Source organism: Polyodon spathula, chromosome 38, assembly GCF_017654505.1.
Source record: "Polyodon spathula isolate WHYD16114869_AA chromosome 38, ASM1765450v1, whole genome shotgun sequence".
Classification (NCBI taxonomy): Eukaryota; Metazoa; Chordata; class Actinopteri; order Acipenseriformes; family Polyodontidae; genus Polyodon; species Polyodon spathula.
In genome coordinates, this window is record NC_054571.1 from 893,061 (window position 1) to 906,314 (window position 13,254).

At 41.7% G+C, this 13,254-nt stretch overlaps 1 protein-coding gene across 3 annotated transcripts in view; it reads right to left on the minus strand.

Annotated features, from left to right (window-relative positions):
- The window catches only part of LOC121304577 (EVI5-like protein), a 37,108-nt gene that overhangs the window by 4,980 nt on the left and 18,874 nt on the right, over positions 1-13,254 (minus strand). For all 3 annotated transcript variants that reach the window (XM_041235774.1, XM_041235773.1, XM_041235772.1), the window contains 5 exons: positions 10,440-10,580; positions 9,361-9,528; positions 7,992-8,138; positions 6,835-6,930; positions 6,013-6,108 (listed from right to left, as the gene is read on the minus strand). In XM_041235774.1, coding sequence (XP_041091708.1) covers positions 6,013-6,108; positions 6,835-6,930; positions 7,992-8,138; positions 9,361-9,528; positions 10,440-10,580 — 648 coding nt within the window. The remainder of the gene's footprint in view (positions 1-6,012; positions 6,109-6,834; positions 6,931-7,991; positions 8,139-9,360; positions 9,529-10,439; positions 10,581-13,254) is intronic.

Here is a 13,254-nt window from a genome sequence, read left to right on the forward strand (position 1 = left end):
ATATATATATATATATATATATATATATATATATATATATATATATATATATATAAAAACAAATAGCTTTGGAGTTAAGGGGAATGAAAGCAATGAATAGAGAACAATGGGTAATCAGGAAATATGCAAATTTCAGCATTACAAGAGCAATCAAATCGTGTGAAAGTCACCTAACGGCTTCTATATTTGATTTGATTGGCCTCTTCTAACGCTGAAATGTGCTTATTTCCCCGATTATCCATTATATATAGAGTCCAGGTTTTTCACTGTGGAAATCTGGTAGCTGTGCGAAAGGCTGTAAAAGCCCACATCTATAGCAGTGTAGGCGTGTCTTTCTTTGTAGTGTACCATGGAAGGCCCTTAATAAAACAGCTGCTATAGCTGGAATGGAGCTTGGGGTCTGGTCTGGTGCACCAGAGTGTACAAGCAATTTCTTGTTTTCTGATAAATCATTTGAGGGTTTGTGTTAAATGGTTTTTGCCTGACCTATTTTGTCAGCTCTTCCCTCTCTGCTGCTTTAACCACAAACCAAACGCTGAAGCAAAAAGACTCCAACAAGATGAATCACTGTCTTCTGACAGAGAAACAAAATAAGACACAACAAATCTGGTAAAACGCCACTTAATCTAGCAGATCACGGATGTGGCTTAAACACGTCATTCCAGGACTAGGGGTGCAACAATTAATCAATGCATCGATTACTGATCATCTGTCCTTAAATTTCCTGAGCTTCGATTACATATTGATGAATCGATGCATCAAATTAGTTTCCTGTTGCCGGTTTGCATTAAAACCTTGAGTGTGTGAAACTGCGCTTCGTGTAATGGTAGTGTGGTAGATGAGCGCGTTGCTAGGAAACACACTTTAGGCCTCTACATTAGCGTCGGAGAAGCCAAATCAGAAGTAGGCGTATTGTAGTCACGTTCTCTTGATTTAAAAATTAAGGCGATACATTTTTGGTTTTGTTTTGTTTTTAAATCCGTTAAGATTTACCTTCTTTTGCTTCAAAAGCATATACGGCAATACCATGTAAAAAGAAGCTGTATTTAGTAAGCTAGTTAAATTTGTCAGGAGGATTTGAGAGATTAATTCAAATGTTTTGCTTTGCTTTCGGACATACAGTTAACGGTAACGAACAAACACAGTTCAGACAGAAATGACTTCTGTTAAAAAATATCGATTTTTTTTTATTATTATAACAATGTTAAAGGGACCTACAATATTTAAAGCAGCTTTAAAGGTTACAAGAGCTGACAAAATCATCAGTCTTTCCTATGTAATCTCATCATTTCATAACACCACTTATTCCCAGTTTCTAACACTCTGAATAAAAGTCCTAACCAAGTTTTCATATCCATACAAGACAAGGTTCTGTAGATAAACAGTGACATATGTATGCACACTATATCTTTAATTAACTGGAAAGGTTGGGGGGGGGGGGATAGCAGCCATCAATCACTGCTGTAACTAGGGTTGCCACCTGGCCCCATAATTCCAGAACACTGTGAGACAGTTGTTATTTAATTGGGAGAGTCGATGTAAATTAGGGCTATATATTACTAATTAATAGGATATAAATAGTATATTTTAAATATTGAGAACTGAAATATCGTTTTATACAAAATAAAAATAAATATCTTGAATAAACCTACACACGTTTGTTCAAGATGCTTTTTTTTTTTATTTTGTAAGATTTGTATTATCACAGTGATTCGGATAATTAAGACGTAGTATAAATGAAGCAAGTGCTTAGCGCTCAGTTCACGTGTTTATTGCTTTCAGTTTAAGGGCAACTTAAAAACCATGTCCCGTCCCAAAGCGTTCTGGAATTATGGGGCCAGGTGGCAACCCTAGCTGTAACCCAGATCAGAGACAAGTAGATCATAGTGATCAAGCACCACAACCTCCTTTTAAACCACAATCTTCCATGTCACGCACTCACACACACACACACACTCTCAATCTGAGCACAACACAGCCCGCAGAAAACTCCATGGCGTGCGAGACAGTCTGAGAGAGTCAGAGAGAGAGACAGAGAGAGAGTTTATTAACACCACGCTACACCACTCCCAGCTTTTTCAGTTTTTCTTTTCCATAGCAAATGACTATAGTTTAGATATTACATCCCACAGGGTTTTTAGGATATTATTAGGCAACACGTTGTGCGAGGGCTCTCTCTCTCTCATTTCTGTTACAGAATTCATCTCCTGCGGATTGGTTGAGAGGACAGTGAAGCGAAGGTGATCAAACTACAAAAAAGAACTTCTGTTATAATAAGAGGTAAAACATTTCTAACTTATTATGAAACCTAAAAAACAAAGAGACTCAGGAACTACTCTTGTCCAACAAAAACTGTTGTTGCTTTGTTAAAATGCGTCACATGTTCTCTGCACGGGATCACATCTATACACAGGATAAGATGTACTGGAATTGAGACAAATACTATATGGCGACAGTGTGATTTATCACACGCTCACTCTCAATCTGAGCACAACACAGCGTTCAGAAAACTCTGTAGCGTGCGAGTCCGAGAGAGCCAGAGATGGAGGGAGGAGAGGAGAAAACCAATGACATACACAGACAGAAAGACAGAGGGAGGGAGCGGTCTCGCTATGAGATGGCTGTGACCTTTTTTATTAGAAGGTGGAAGCAGAACTAGAAATTCTATTTTTTTTTGATTAACCATTCCATGATATTAAAAAAAAAAATAAGAGGAAAGGAAATTGATGAGGTACATGCCGTAAATATGGTTTCCATGGCGAACCAAAACATATTTTGATTGCACTGATTATACTGTATCTGTCACCTACTCTGTGTAATACATAGAATATCTGAATTACAAATGGACAAGCAGTTCCCTAGATTATTACAAAATAAACAACAGACAAACATTCAGAGAGTCTAAATCAGTATGTCACAGTTAGGGATTTAGAGGTTCAGCAGAAATATACAGTATGTTACTAAACATTTAACCGAAAAATCTTGCTTTGCTTTTATAATTATTATTATGGTGCTCCCCTTTTATAAGGCAGCCCTTTATGCTGTAGAATAGGTTATAAGGAGGTACTGTCATGGCTCCCTTTTGCCCCATAATGCTGTTACACTAACAGTAGTATTCTTGTTATAAAAGGTGAAACACAAACAGCACGCTCTCTCAAATATGGCTCCCGACTACAGCGTTATAAAGAGCATTATAATATTTTATTTATTTATTTTTAAGGTTCACAATTGGTATAATGAATACTGCATCTGAAAATCATTGTAACATTGGAAAGAACAACCCACAAAAGCAAAAGTTTATTCTTTTTCTTGAGAACGTACAGGACAGAATAAAACTGTAAACCACTGTAGATTTACACATCCAAAGCAGGTTTTGTCACAATTGTGGTTCTCTAGAATCTAGCAAAAAAATATAAAATTACAGCAGCGTGCAAATGTATTAGAACACCTCAAGACTTTATACACCTACATGCAAGAAAACATTTTCAATCAGTAAATCAGTGATATAGAAACAACAGTTTCAATGCTTTAGTTAGGCATCTTAAAACAACTTCTAAAAAGTCTCATGCATTTTACAATCTGTGACTGTGTGTGCTTCTCTTAGTATTTTAAATGAATTGCATGTGTGGCCTATTCAAGTTAATTAATTTAGAAACTAATTTGCCTATTGTTCCATTTTTGCATGACTTTCAGCTGCTGTGGTTTGATGTCTCATGCACAGCAAATCAAAACTACAGAAGCAGCAGTGGGGTGTTCTAATAGATGTGCACGCTGCTGTGTGGATTTGTAGTTAGGTGGAAACAAGGAGGTAATCTACTGAACTATATCGAACGAACACAGGGCAGGTTTTCAAAGAGTTTATTCCAGGCTTTAACTAACTGCCCCTGCAGTGTGTTGTAGGTCAGACAGACTTATTTTCCTGGCTAGTTTCCCAATAAAGGTTTCTTAAATCAAGGTAATTTCTTGAGAATCTAAACATCATGTTGTTAGCAGTAAGCCTCAACACCTTCGAGTTAAGCCAGATAACATTCCAGAACTCCGAGCCCCTTGAGGGTCCTGGAAGGACTGATATGAACCAAAGTAAATGGGAAAATATACTGAAGAAGATTTCAAACACAATAAGTAACACAGAAGTCCACAGGAATTAAGAAACACTAAATAAAAGGCATCCCGAATCAAACGACTCGGTAATAAATATCTAGAATAAACCAAGATCAAGCTCTGATCTGCCTGCATTGAACACTGGCAGGCCTCACACTAAAAGAAAAGGTTTCCCATGTGGTGACGTTAACATGACTGTTCTTTCTCCTTAAAAAAAAAAAAAAAAGGTTTTGAAAATAAGGTGCATCATGTTTAATTTTCAACCCTGCCCCCCCTAACGTCTGCCTTTGTCAGAACGATGCTTCTGAAAAAAACAGACTGAACTTAGTCAGCCCCGCCTCCTAAAGGTTAAGCCTTGGCTTGCGTGACTGTGGTTCTCTCTGGGTCTGTCCACGTCAGTGAGGTGCGTGAGGTGAGTCAATCATATAGCTCTGCTTCACTGTGCACTGTAAATCACAGAGATGGGCGAGCTGTTTCCAAACTAGGGGGGGGACGGGGACGGGGACGTATGACTGTGGTTTACCACTGATCAGCGCTAAATAAACATGCAGTGCACAAGGGCATCTGCCACCTTTCATAGCTTTTATATTTGTTGGCAGTGCAGGAGGTGCTTAAAACAGCTAAAAAAGCAACATTAAAATATAGGTCCCAGTTCACTAAGAGAACTCCACTCTCAACACTGCAGAGTGCTCTAGCAGTATAGGAAAGAGAACTCCACTCTCAACACGGCAGAGCGCTCTAGCAGTACAGGAAAGAGAACTCCACTCTCCACACTGCAGAGCGCTCTAGCAGTATAGGAAAGAGAACTCCACTCTCCACACTGCAGAGCGCTCTAGCAGTATAGGAAAGAGAACTCCACTCTCCACACTGCAGAGCGCTCTAGCAGTATAGGAAAGAGAACTCCACTCTCCACACTGCAGAGCGCTCTAGCAGTATAGGAAAGAGAACTCCACTCTCAACACTGCAGAGCGCTCTAGCAGTATAGGAAAGAGAACTCCACTCTCCACACTGCAGAGCAGTATAGGAAAGAGAACTCCACTCTCTAGCGCTCTAGCAGTATAGGAAAGAGAACTCCACTCTCAACACTGCAGAGTGCTCTAGCAGTACAGGAAAGAGAACTCCACTCTCCACACTGCAAAGCTCTAGTAAGCTGATGTAATACTCTGAGTTGTAAAGTATTTTTCAGTTACGTGGCATTTTAGCGACAGACTATTAATGTCAAATCTGTGGTTATTTCATGTAAAATGTTATCAGTGTAAAACAATCTGTTTAATAAAATCTGCATGTTTTTTCAAGAGGGGGGAAAAAAAACAAAACACACCCAATAAAGCTATCAAACAAGAAGTTAACAGCTTGCATATTTAACATAGGGGATGCTTATCAAGAATAATTCTTTTAATATTTCTAAATTCAGCACTATTGCATGCTTACGAGTGAAGTATAATTTAAGGGCTTGCAAGTAAAGGGAAGTTAGTTATTATTATGACTTGTAAAGCGCTGATTTTCCTTCAGAAATGTGCTGTAGTAAGCCCTTGTTAACCCAGCATTTATAAAACCAGGTTCTCTGCTTCGTTTTACAGAAACATGGCTGTGGTTTGTAACACGGAAAATCAGAGCCTGGCAACATTCGCAGTTTTTGCAGGAAGAAACGGTTTGCTGAGCTGAGCCGAGTGATCTGGAGGGCTTGAGATCTGCAGCGTTAGCAAAAGTTAAACCGACAGCACAGACCTGTGATGATGTGACAGATAGCAAGAAAGCACCTCCCCTCACGCAACTCTGCTGTGTTCGCTTAAATAAAACGGAACGCTGCTTTCAGACCTTTGTTGTGGTGGGTTTTCCTACAGCAAGGCATTTAGGGAAATGATCCCACCATGGTACAAGGCTCCTAGCAGGCCAGGCAGGGTGTCTCACCTCAGTCTTGAGCTCAGCGATCTGGTCCTTCAGCAGTCTGATGTACTGGCTTGAGTCCGAGTTGTTGAGCTGGCCTTGAATGCGGCCCTCTTCCTTCTGCCTCGACGACAACAGCAAGGGCAACAAAAAATGTAAGTTATAGATCTGAGAATATGTTTTGTATTATAAGCATTGCATGCATGGTATTTAAAAATATTTATTAAAAAAAAAAAAAGGGGGTTTAGTCAGCTTGTAGAAAGACATGCAGAAACATATTCTACCGATACTCTTCAACTGGTTAAGGTTGCTTTTTGTAAAATATTGCTGTGCTTTACATGCTTTGACTCTGCTTTCCTACACTTTATTTGCTTTTACAACCTGGTATATTTTCCATAACTATAAAACCACAGGTAGACTCCCTCTAAAAGCTAACAGGAGTTTCAATAGTCCAAGTGAACAAGCCCAAAATATAACCTAAAATCTCAAAACAAAACACACTAATAATAAAAAGCGGCCATAGAGAAGGAAATAATAAAAGAAAAAAAGGATTTATAATAGAGGCATTACTATCATCAGCAGTGATCATTACCTGCTAGATAATTGCTAATTTCGTTATGTAAGCTTGCCTCTGGGAAAACTAATCCTTGCCAAGGCTAGTTATCTCGCAGGTAAAAATCGGGTATGAATGCTTAAACATGACTAGAAAGCTTTCTCAGAGTCTTTTTTTTTCAGTAATATTTAAGCAATAGTGTTGAGTTTTCACAAAGGAGCGGGACACGGAAAGGAATGAAGCTGCCCCCTCGCAGGAGGATTGTGGGAGGAAGTGTGAGGAAGTGACTTCACCTGGATTTCGAGGTCTGCGATTCGCTGCCGCAGCTCTGCCACGGCAGCCATGCTGTCAGCCTCTCTGAGACGCACCGCCATCACTTCCTCCTTACTCTGCGGGTGTGTGTGAGAGAGAGAGAGAGAGAGAGAGAGAGAGAGACATTATTATGCTTTCTCGATGTGGGACAGCCCCCAGTTTTTTTCTAAATGGGAAAACAAGGCAGAACAGTCAATCTGAATGTCACCACCAGTGTTTGGGTACTCCTCTGTTTTTCTGATTGAAAAGCCACAGAGAAGTAAAATAAATCCAATCATACTGTATAGAAGCTTTGCAATAGTACCTGACTGAATACACCAATCAGTTTAAAATATAGGAAGCTAAGCTATTGCTTGTTGCTATTGCTCCCTTGGTTTCTGTATCTGTGACTGTGGCAGGGCAGGAGCCCTGCGCATGAAGAGGGGTTTTTGTGTATATTGTAAATAGAACGTGTAATTAATTAACTAAGTACCTGTCGCTCCTGGGAGAGCCTGCCTGCTGTGTGTGATTACCAGCTGTGTTCCAGCGGGGAGTCTGTATTAAAAAGGTCCTGTTTATTCACCTCAGGGCTGCTGCAAAGCCAAAGGGCTGAGCATCGACCACGCTACCTGGACAACGACAGCGAAACAGCTTGGTGACAGCCTCCGATTGCCGTGAGGGTAAACTGGGGTCAAGGCAAGTATCTGAAGTCAGGGTTTGTTTAGAAGAGTAAAGACTAGTTCGGGGATGGTAGATCCCCATAAAGTATAGGGGGAGGTGTGGGACCTCCATGCATTGGGAGCAGCACACGCTCTTTCTCATTGCACCTTTTATTTTATAGTTTTTTGTACAGTGTTTTCATACATTCCCATGTATGAACTCCGTGTGCTACCATTGCTGGCCACATGAGCAGCAGTCTGTGTGTCTGTGTAAATAAAACCTGTTCGCCTGCAGGGGGCGTATCAGCTATAACCTCCATCTCGATCTCCTGCCTGTCACTCGGCAGCGAATGCACGCACCCACAGGGCAGGCGGCTAGCGGTCACTCTGACCAAAAGCAAAAGTAACATTTTTAATAAGTGCCAAAGTCATGCAGGTTATTAAAGGGTCAAAGTTAGGCGTCGGTCTCTTGATTTTAGCAGCAATCCCAGTGCCCACACCTTGCAGTCAAACTCAGCCTGCTTCCTCTTCATCTCGCTCAGCTGGGTCTGCAGCCCCTTGTTCTGCGCGCAGAGGTACTGCAGCTTCTCCTGCAGGGCGGCGCTCTCTACCTCCTGACGGTTCAGCAGGTTGCTGTTAATCTGGTTCTGAGCAGAACGGAGCGGGACAAAAAAAAAGTGTTCATTTCGGTCTTTCCCGCTTTTGACGAATCAAGAGTTAGAAATTCACGGCTGTCTTGCAACCAGTCCTGGGCTTCAAAGCCTAGTTTAGGACTGAAATGAGCATGTGCCAGGAATCCGAGGAGTCAGGCCTACTGTTATCTTCACTGAACTGATTGTGAGGTTTACTGTCCATCACGCAGCTTATAAGGGAGGCCCATTTATTTAACAGGGGCCTGACTGCACAAACCCCATGCCTCCTGATCATTTCAATAACACACTTAGGTCTGAACCCCAGGGCTGGGTGTGCGTTTCTAACCTTGATCATATCAGAATATTAATAATTAGCGTCTGCACTTAGAATAAGGGAATCTGGCCAATCAGATTGTCCCTTTCAACTGGAAATGCAAACACTTATAATATAAAACTTACAAAGACACATCTAGTGGACAATGGTGGAACGTTCAAGACAACAAACGGAGGTCATATTCATTTATATTTTAAAAGCATAATAGTAATGGCCAATTCTAGTAATAGTCTTTTCATAAATTCAAATGTTTCCACTAGACATCTCCATGTCTTCAACACTGTTTCAAAACACAGAATTACAATTTTAAGTTCAAAGTTACAGTACAGCAGGGCTGGCCGACCCTGGTCCCGGAGAGCCGCAATCCTGCAGGCTTTCTGGGTATCTTTAAATCAGCAATGGGTAAAGACCTGGAATTTTTTTTTTTGGTGTTGACCGATTAAGAAAATAATTGGTTCATTAAGTAATGGAGAACTCGGGTGGAACGAAAACCAGAAGACCCTGCGGCTCTCCAGGACCAGGGCTGGCTGTCCCAGTAGTATAGTTTCCGGTCCAGGCTTTAAATCAAATGGCTTCTGTTTATACATTGGTGTGATGTGGCTCTATAGGGTCGTAGTCAAATGTAAAACAGGGATGTGAATAAGAAGACTCCTATTGCACAGCAGTTTCACTATGAGCTTGATTAGCCACAGTGTATAGATAACAAGCCAGGGTGTGTCTTCTTAAAAACTCATAGTGAAATGGATCAAACTGCTATGCAATGGGAGTCTTATTTCCATGCCTGCATTAAAAGGACAGGGACTCATTCTGAAGGTCTTGTGTACACAAGCAGGCGGTGCAAGCACACTCCCAGTGTGTGAACCCCAGTTTGCTGTCATGTACCCCCTCTTTCCCCCAGGTTACCTGGCTCTCCAGTTGCATTACTTGCAATCGGAGCTCCCTGGTCTCTGCCTGGGCCTGTGCCTCTCTCAGCCTCGCTGTCATCAGCTTGTCCTGCAGGTCGTTGAGGGCGTTCTTTTTGGGGGATTCCTTCCAGTGACCCCCTCCCCCTGAGGAGCTTGACAGGTGGAGCTGCACAGAACCAGAGAGGGAGAAACAGAGAGAAGAGAGCGTACGAGAGAGAAGCGAAACAAGAGAGCGAATGGAGCAGCGAGAGAGGAGAGAGAGAAGAGAGCGCACAAGAGAAAAGAGAGCGTACGACAGAGGAGAGAAAAGAGAGCACACGAGAGGTAGAGATAGAAGAGAGAGCACGAGAGATGAGAGTACATAAGAGAGAGAGAATGAGAGGAGAGAGAAAACCAGATTTGATACCTTTGGCATTTTACAGAAAGAAAATGTACTACTGAAAGCCCACTCCTAGCTTTTTCAGTTTTTCTTTTCCATTGCAAAGGATTATAGTTATAGATCGTGTCCCACAGGGTTTGTAGGATATTCTAAGGAGATATGTTGTGTGAGGGCCGTCTCTTATTGTTGTTACAGATCTCCTGCAGATCAGTCAAGAGGACCGTGAAGCGAAGCTGCTCAAACTATACAGACAGATTTCTGTTATGATGAGACATCCTACAAAAAAAAACATTTCTAACTTCTTATGAGATCACAAAAACAAAAGGAACTTCTATTAAACATTAAAAAGAGTTGTTGCTTCTTTAAATTATGCTCTGTACGGGTTGACATCTATGCACAGAATATGACGTACTGTAATTCTGACAAAATTCTTAACGGTGATCGCTTGATTTATCATACGCGATTTATAAATATGTTTGCCATTAGTCAAGTAAGCTCTAAAGACATTTCCTTACAAACCGTTGCAAAAGACCTGACGTGGAAATCATACTCTGTATTATAACTTGAAGGGAATTACCGTATAACCTCCAACTGCTGCAAACAGAGGGGCAAAGCGTTTCAAAGGAGAAAGAGGCTTATGCCGGGGAGCCCCCGGATGGGAGGGGCCAAGCTATTGAGTCCCTCTCTCTCTGCTGTACCTGCCAGTGCTCGTTGAGGTCCGAGATCTGTGACTGCATCTCTTTGAAGGAGTTGAGGGTCTGCATCTCCCGCTGCTTCACTGCTTTCAGCTCGTCCTGTAGCTGAGCCATGTTGTTCTCATCGGGGAGCAGGCTGTTCCTCTGAAACAGACACGAGACAAGAGGGGTAGCAGGTCAGGGGAGGTCCGCACTGCAGGCTCGGCTGTGGTGGGACTCGAGAAGCGGAGCGCTATAGACCTTTCCCACAATGTCTCACTGGGTGTGATGCAGCTGCAGGGCAATTACACAAGTAGGCACAGTTTGTGAGGTCTACAGCTATGGTCAAAGGTTCTGCATCACCTAGAATTTTAGGATTGAGACATCATTTTAGAAAAAACTATACCTATTTAACATAATGTAATCCAAGAAACTACAAAATGATATTGGAAAAGTCTACCGGAAGCCATAATTGCAGTACAGTAGTTCATGTTAGATTTCAAAATGTCACACTGTTTTGATTTTTTGTTAAATATATGGAAAACTACAAAGCGGTATGCAATGCAATATGTTAAATGTAACAGGTTTCATTTGACTAAATTAGTTCTTTCTATTAGGTGATGCAAATCTTTTGGCCATAGCTGTTTAGTCACGGACAAATCTACAGAGCTAACGAACACTGCAAGATCAGCTCTGAATTTTAACTTGGCAATAAGACCCCTGCTGTATACCAGCTTGATCCACTCCAGCTTTACCTGTATTTTTAATAAGACACATCTGAGCTTGTCACCTAAACACTGGGGCTAATCAAGCTCATAGTAAAAACTGGAATGGGTGAAACTGCTGTGCAATAGGAGTCTTATTTCCATATCTGTTATACATGTGACAACGACTCTGTAGAGAGCTGTGAGCCACTTTAATGCCTCACAGGGTTTGAAGTAGCTAAGGAGTGATTACAGAAGTAGCCACAGTTTGTGAGGTTGGAAAATACAATCAAGTGGAGATTATTGGAACGATCAAGGGACTGTGCGTTTGCATCTGTCTGCGTGCGTGCGTGCGTGCCGATTTTAAACCTTGGTGTCATCTGAAAATACAAGATCCTCCATCGCGTTTCTTGTTGAATATTTTTACGAAGCTAGAAGATCAACTCTTTACTCCATTCCCTCATGGCTTTTTGGCCCCTGCACAGCTGCTGTCGTGTCTGTTCATTTACATCGAAACCCGTACAAAGTATTGTGGGACCTACAAAACACTGAGTTTTCAAGTTCCACGATTCAAAAGCATGCAACCTGCTGTGAAAAAACAGGGTCAAAACTATACATTGCAGATATAAATGAGCTGGAAACACAATTCAATGTAGAGGAGGATTTCAAACCACTCTAGAAGAATTTCAGATCATGCCAGTTTATACCGGTATTTCTTAATAATCACTTGTTCAACTGGCATCAAAGAATGACCACAGCACAGAGAGGCACACTTACTGTAACAAAGCTCTTATACGAATTGCTGTGTATTTAGTTACCATGCTTTAAATATTCTTTATTTAGACGCCAGTGCATGCGAGTTCTCAGAAACCAGGGTGGTCTGTGTTTAATGTGAGGTCTTGCTAAAGTTACGCCCCTCTCAGGCTTGTACAGATTGTCTTCCTGTTGCCTGCCGCGTTTCTGTGAGCCAGCAGCAAGCTTGGAGGTGGGGTTTACTGTCTCTGCTTTTTCGAGATGCTTCTCAGGGTCCCGTATCTGTCAGGAATCAGAGAGCGGGTTGTGGTTTGTGGCGTTCAGTTGAGAGGGCTCTGCTTCTCGGCTCGAAGCTCACAGCTTCGCGTTTCCAGCCTCACGATCAAAGGCTGTTGCTGCAGCTTCCGGGTTTGGTGGGTTAGTGGAGAGGGGGGGAACGGGGTTACGGGGTACAGAAGTGGGAAAGGTGGGTTTCAAGATTCATATGAAAATCGAGGCTGGTGGGCTAGACTGCTCCCCGTACAGGTGTCTGTTTTTGAAGGTTGTGAATGTCACATTTCTAGGAACTTGAGAAAAAAAAACATAATTAAAGGCTGGTAAGAAATAGAGTGCAAAGCATTTTTTGAGCCTGTTTGACAAAAATCAAGCAGTTAACAATCCCGATTGAAGAAGATCTGTATTCAAAAACAACGTTACTGTGATGATCGCTTGTGAATTTCTCTGTATCATTATTATTATTATTATGAATGGTTACATTTATTAAATAAAATACTGTTAACGCAGTAGAACCTCAGAGTTACGAACACCAAAAGCACGAACTGACCGAATCGAACACCCCACTTTCAGTTGGAAGTATGCAATCACTCAACCGTGCGTGCAATGCAACCAGACAGGCACTCCTACAAGCGGCGTGCTAGTCATACAGAAAGCAGAATACTGTATGAACAAACGCATCATTCCCAAGGTGTCTGTAACTCTAAGGTTCAATTTGTTCAAAAGATTATTGTGAGATCTGTAACCCTAAATTGATTTGACTGACCTCAACGACACTGGGAGGCGACACAGCTGGAGTTTTATTTTAGAGCATTTTTACAGCACTAGGGAATAAACCTGGACTGCATGAACCAATTATTTTTAAGGGTAATCCTGGGATAACTACGGTTGGTGCAGATACTCTAAACAAAACAATCCCCCTGCCGCATACTCGCAAGTGTTTTTCAATTTAAGTTTGAGTGGAAATGTTTCTTTCAAATCTTGTCCTTCCGTGCTAACGGATGCGTTCTACACAACACAGAGGCGTCTGCCAATGCCAGCCGACACCAGCAGTTCTCAATAAAGAAGCTGGCCGTGAGAAGGGATTCTCTCACTTACAACCTCAAGCT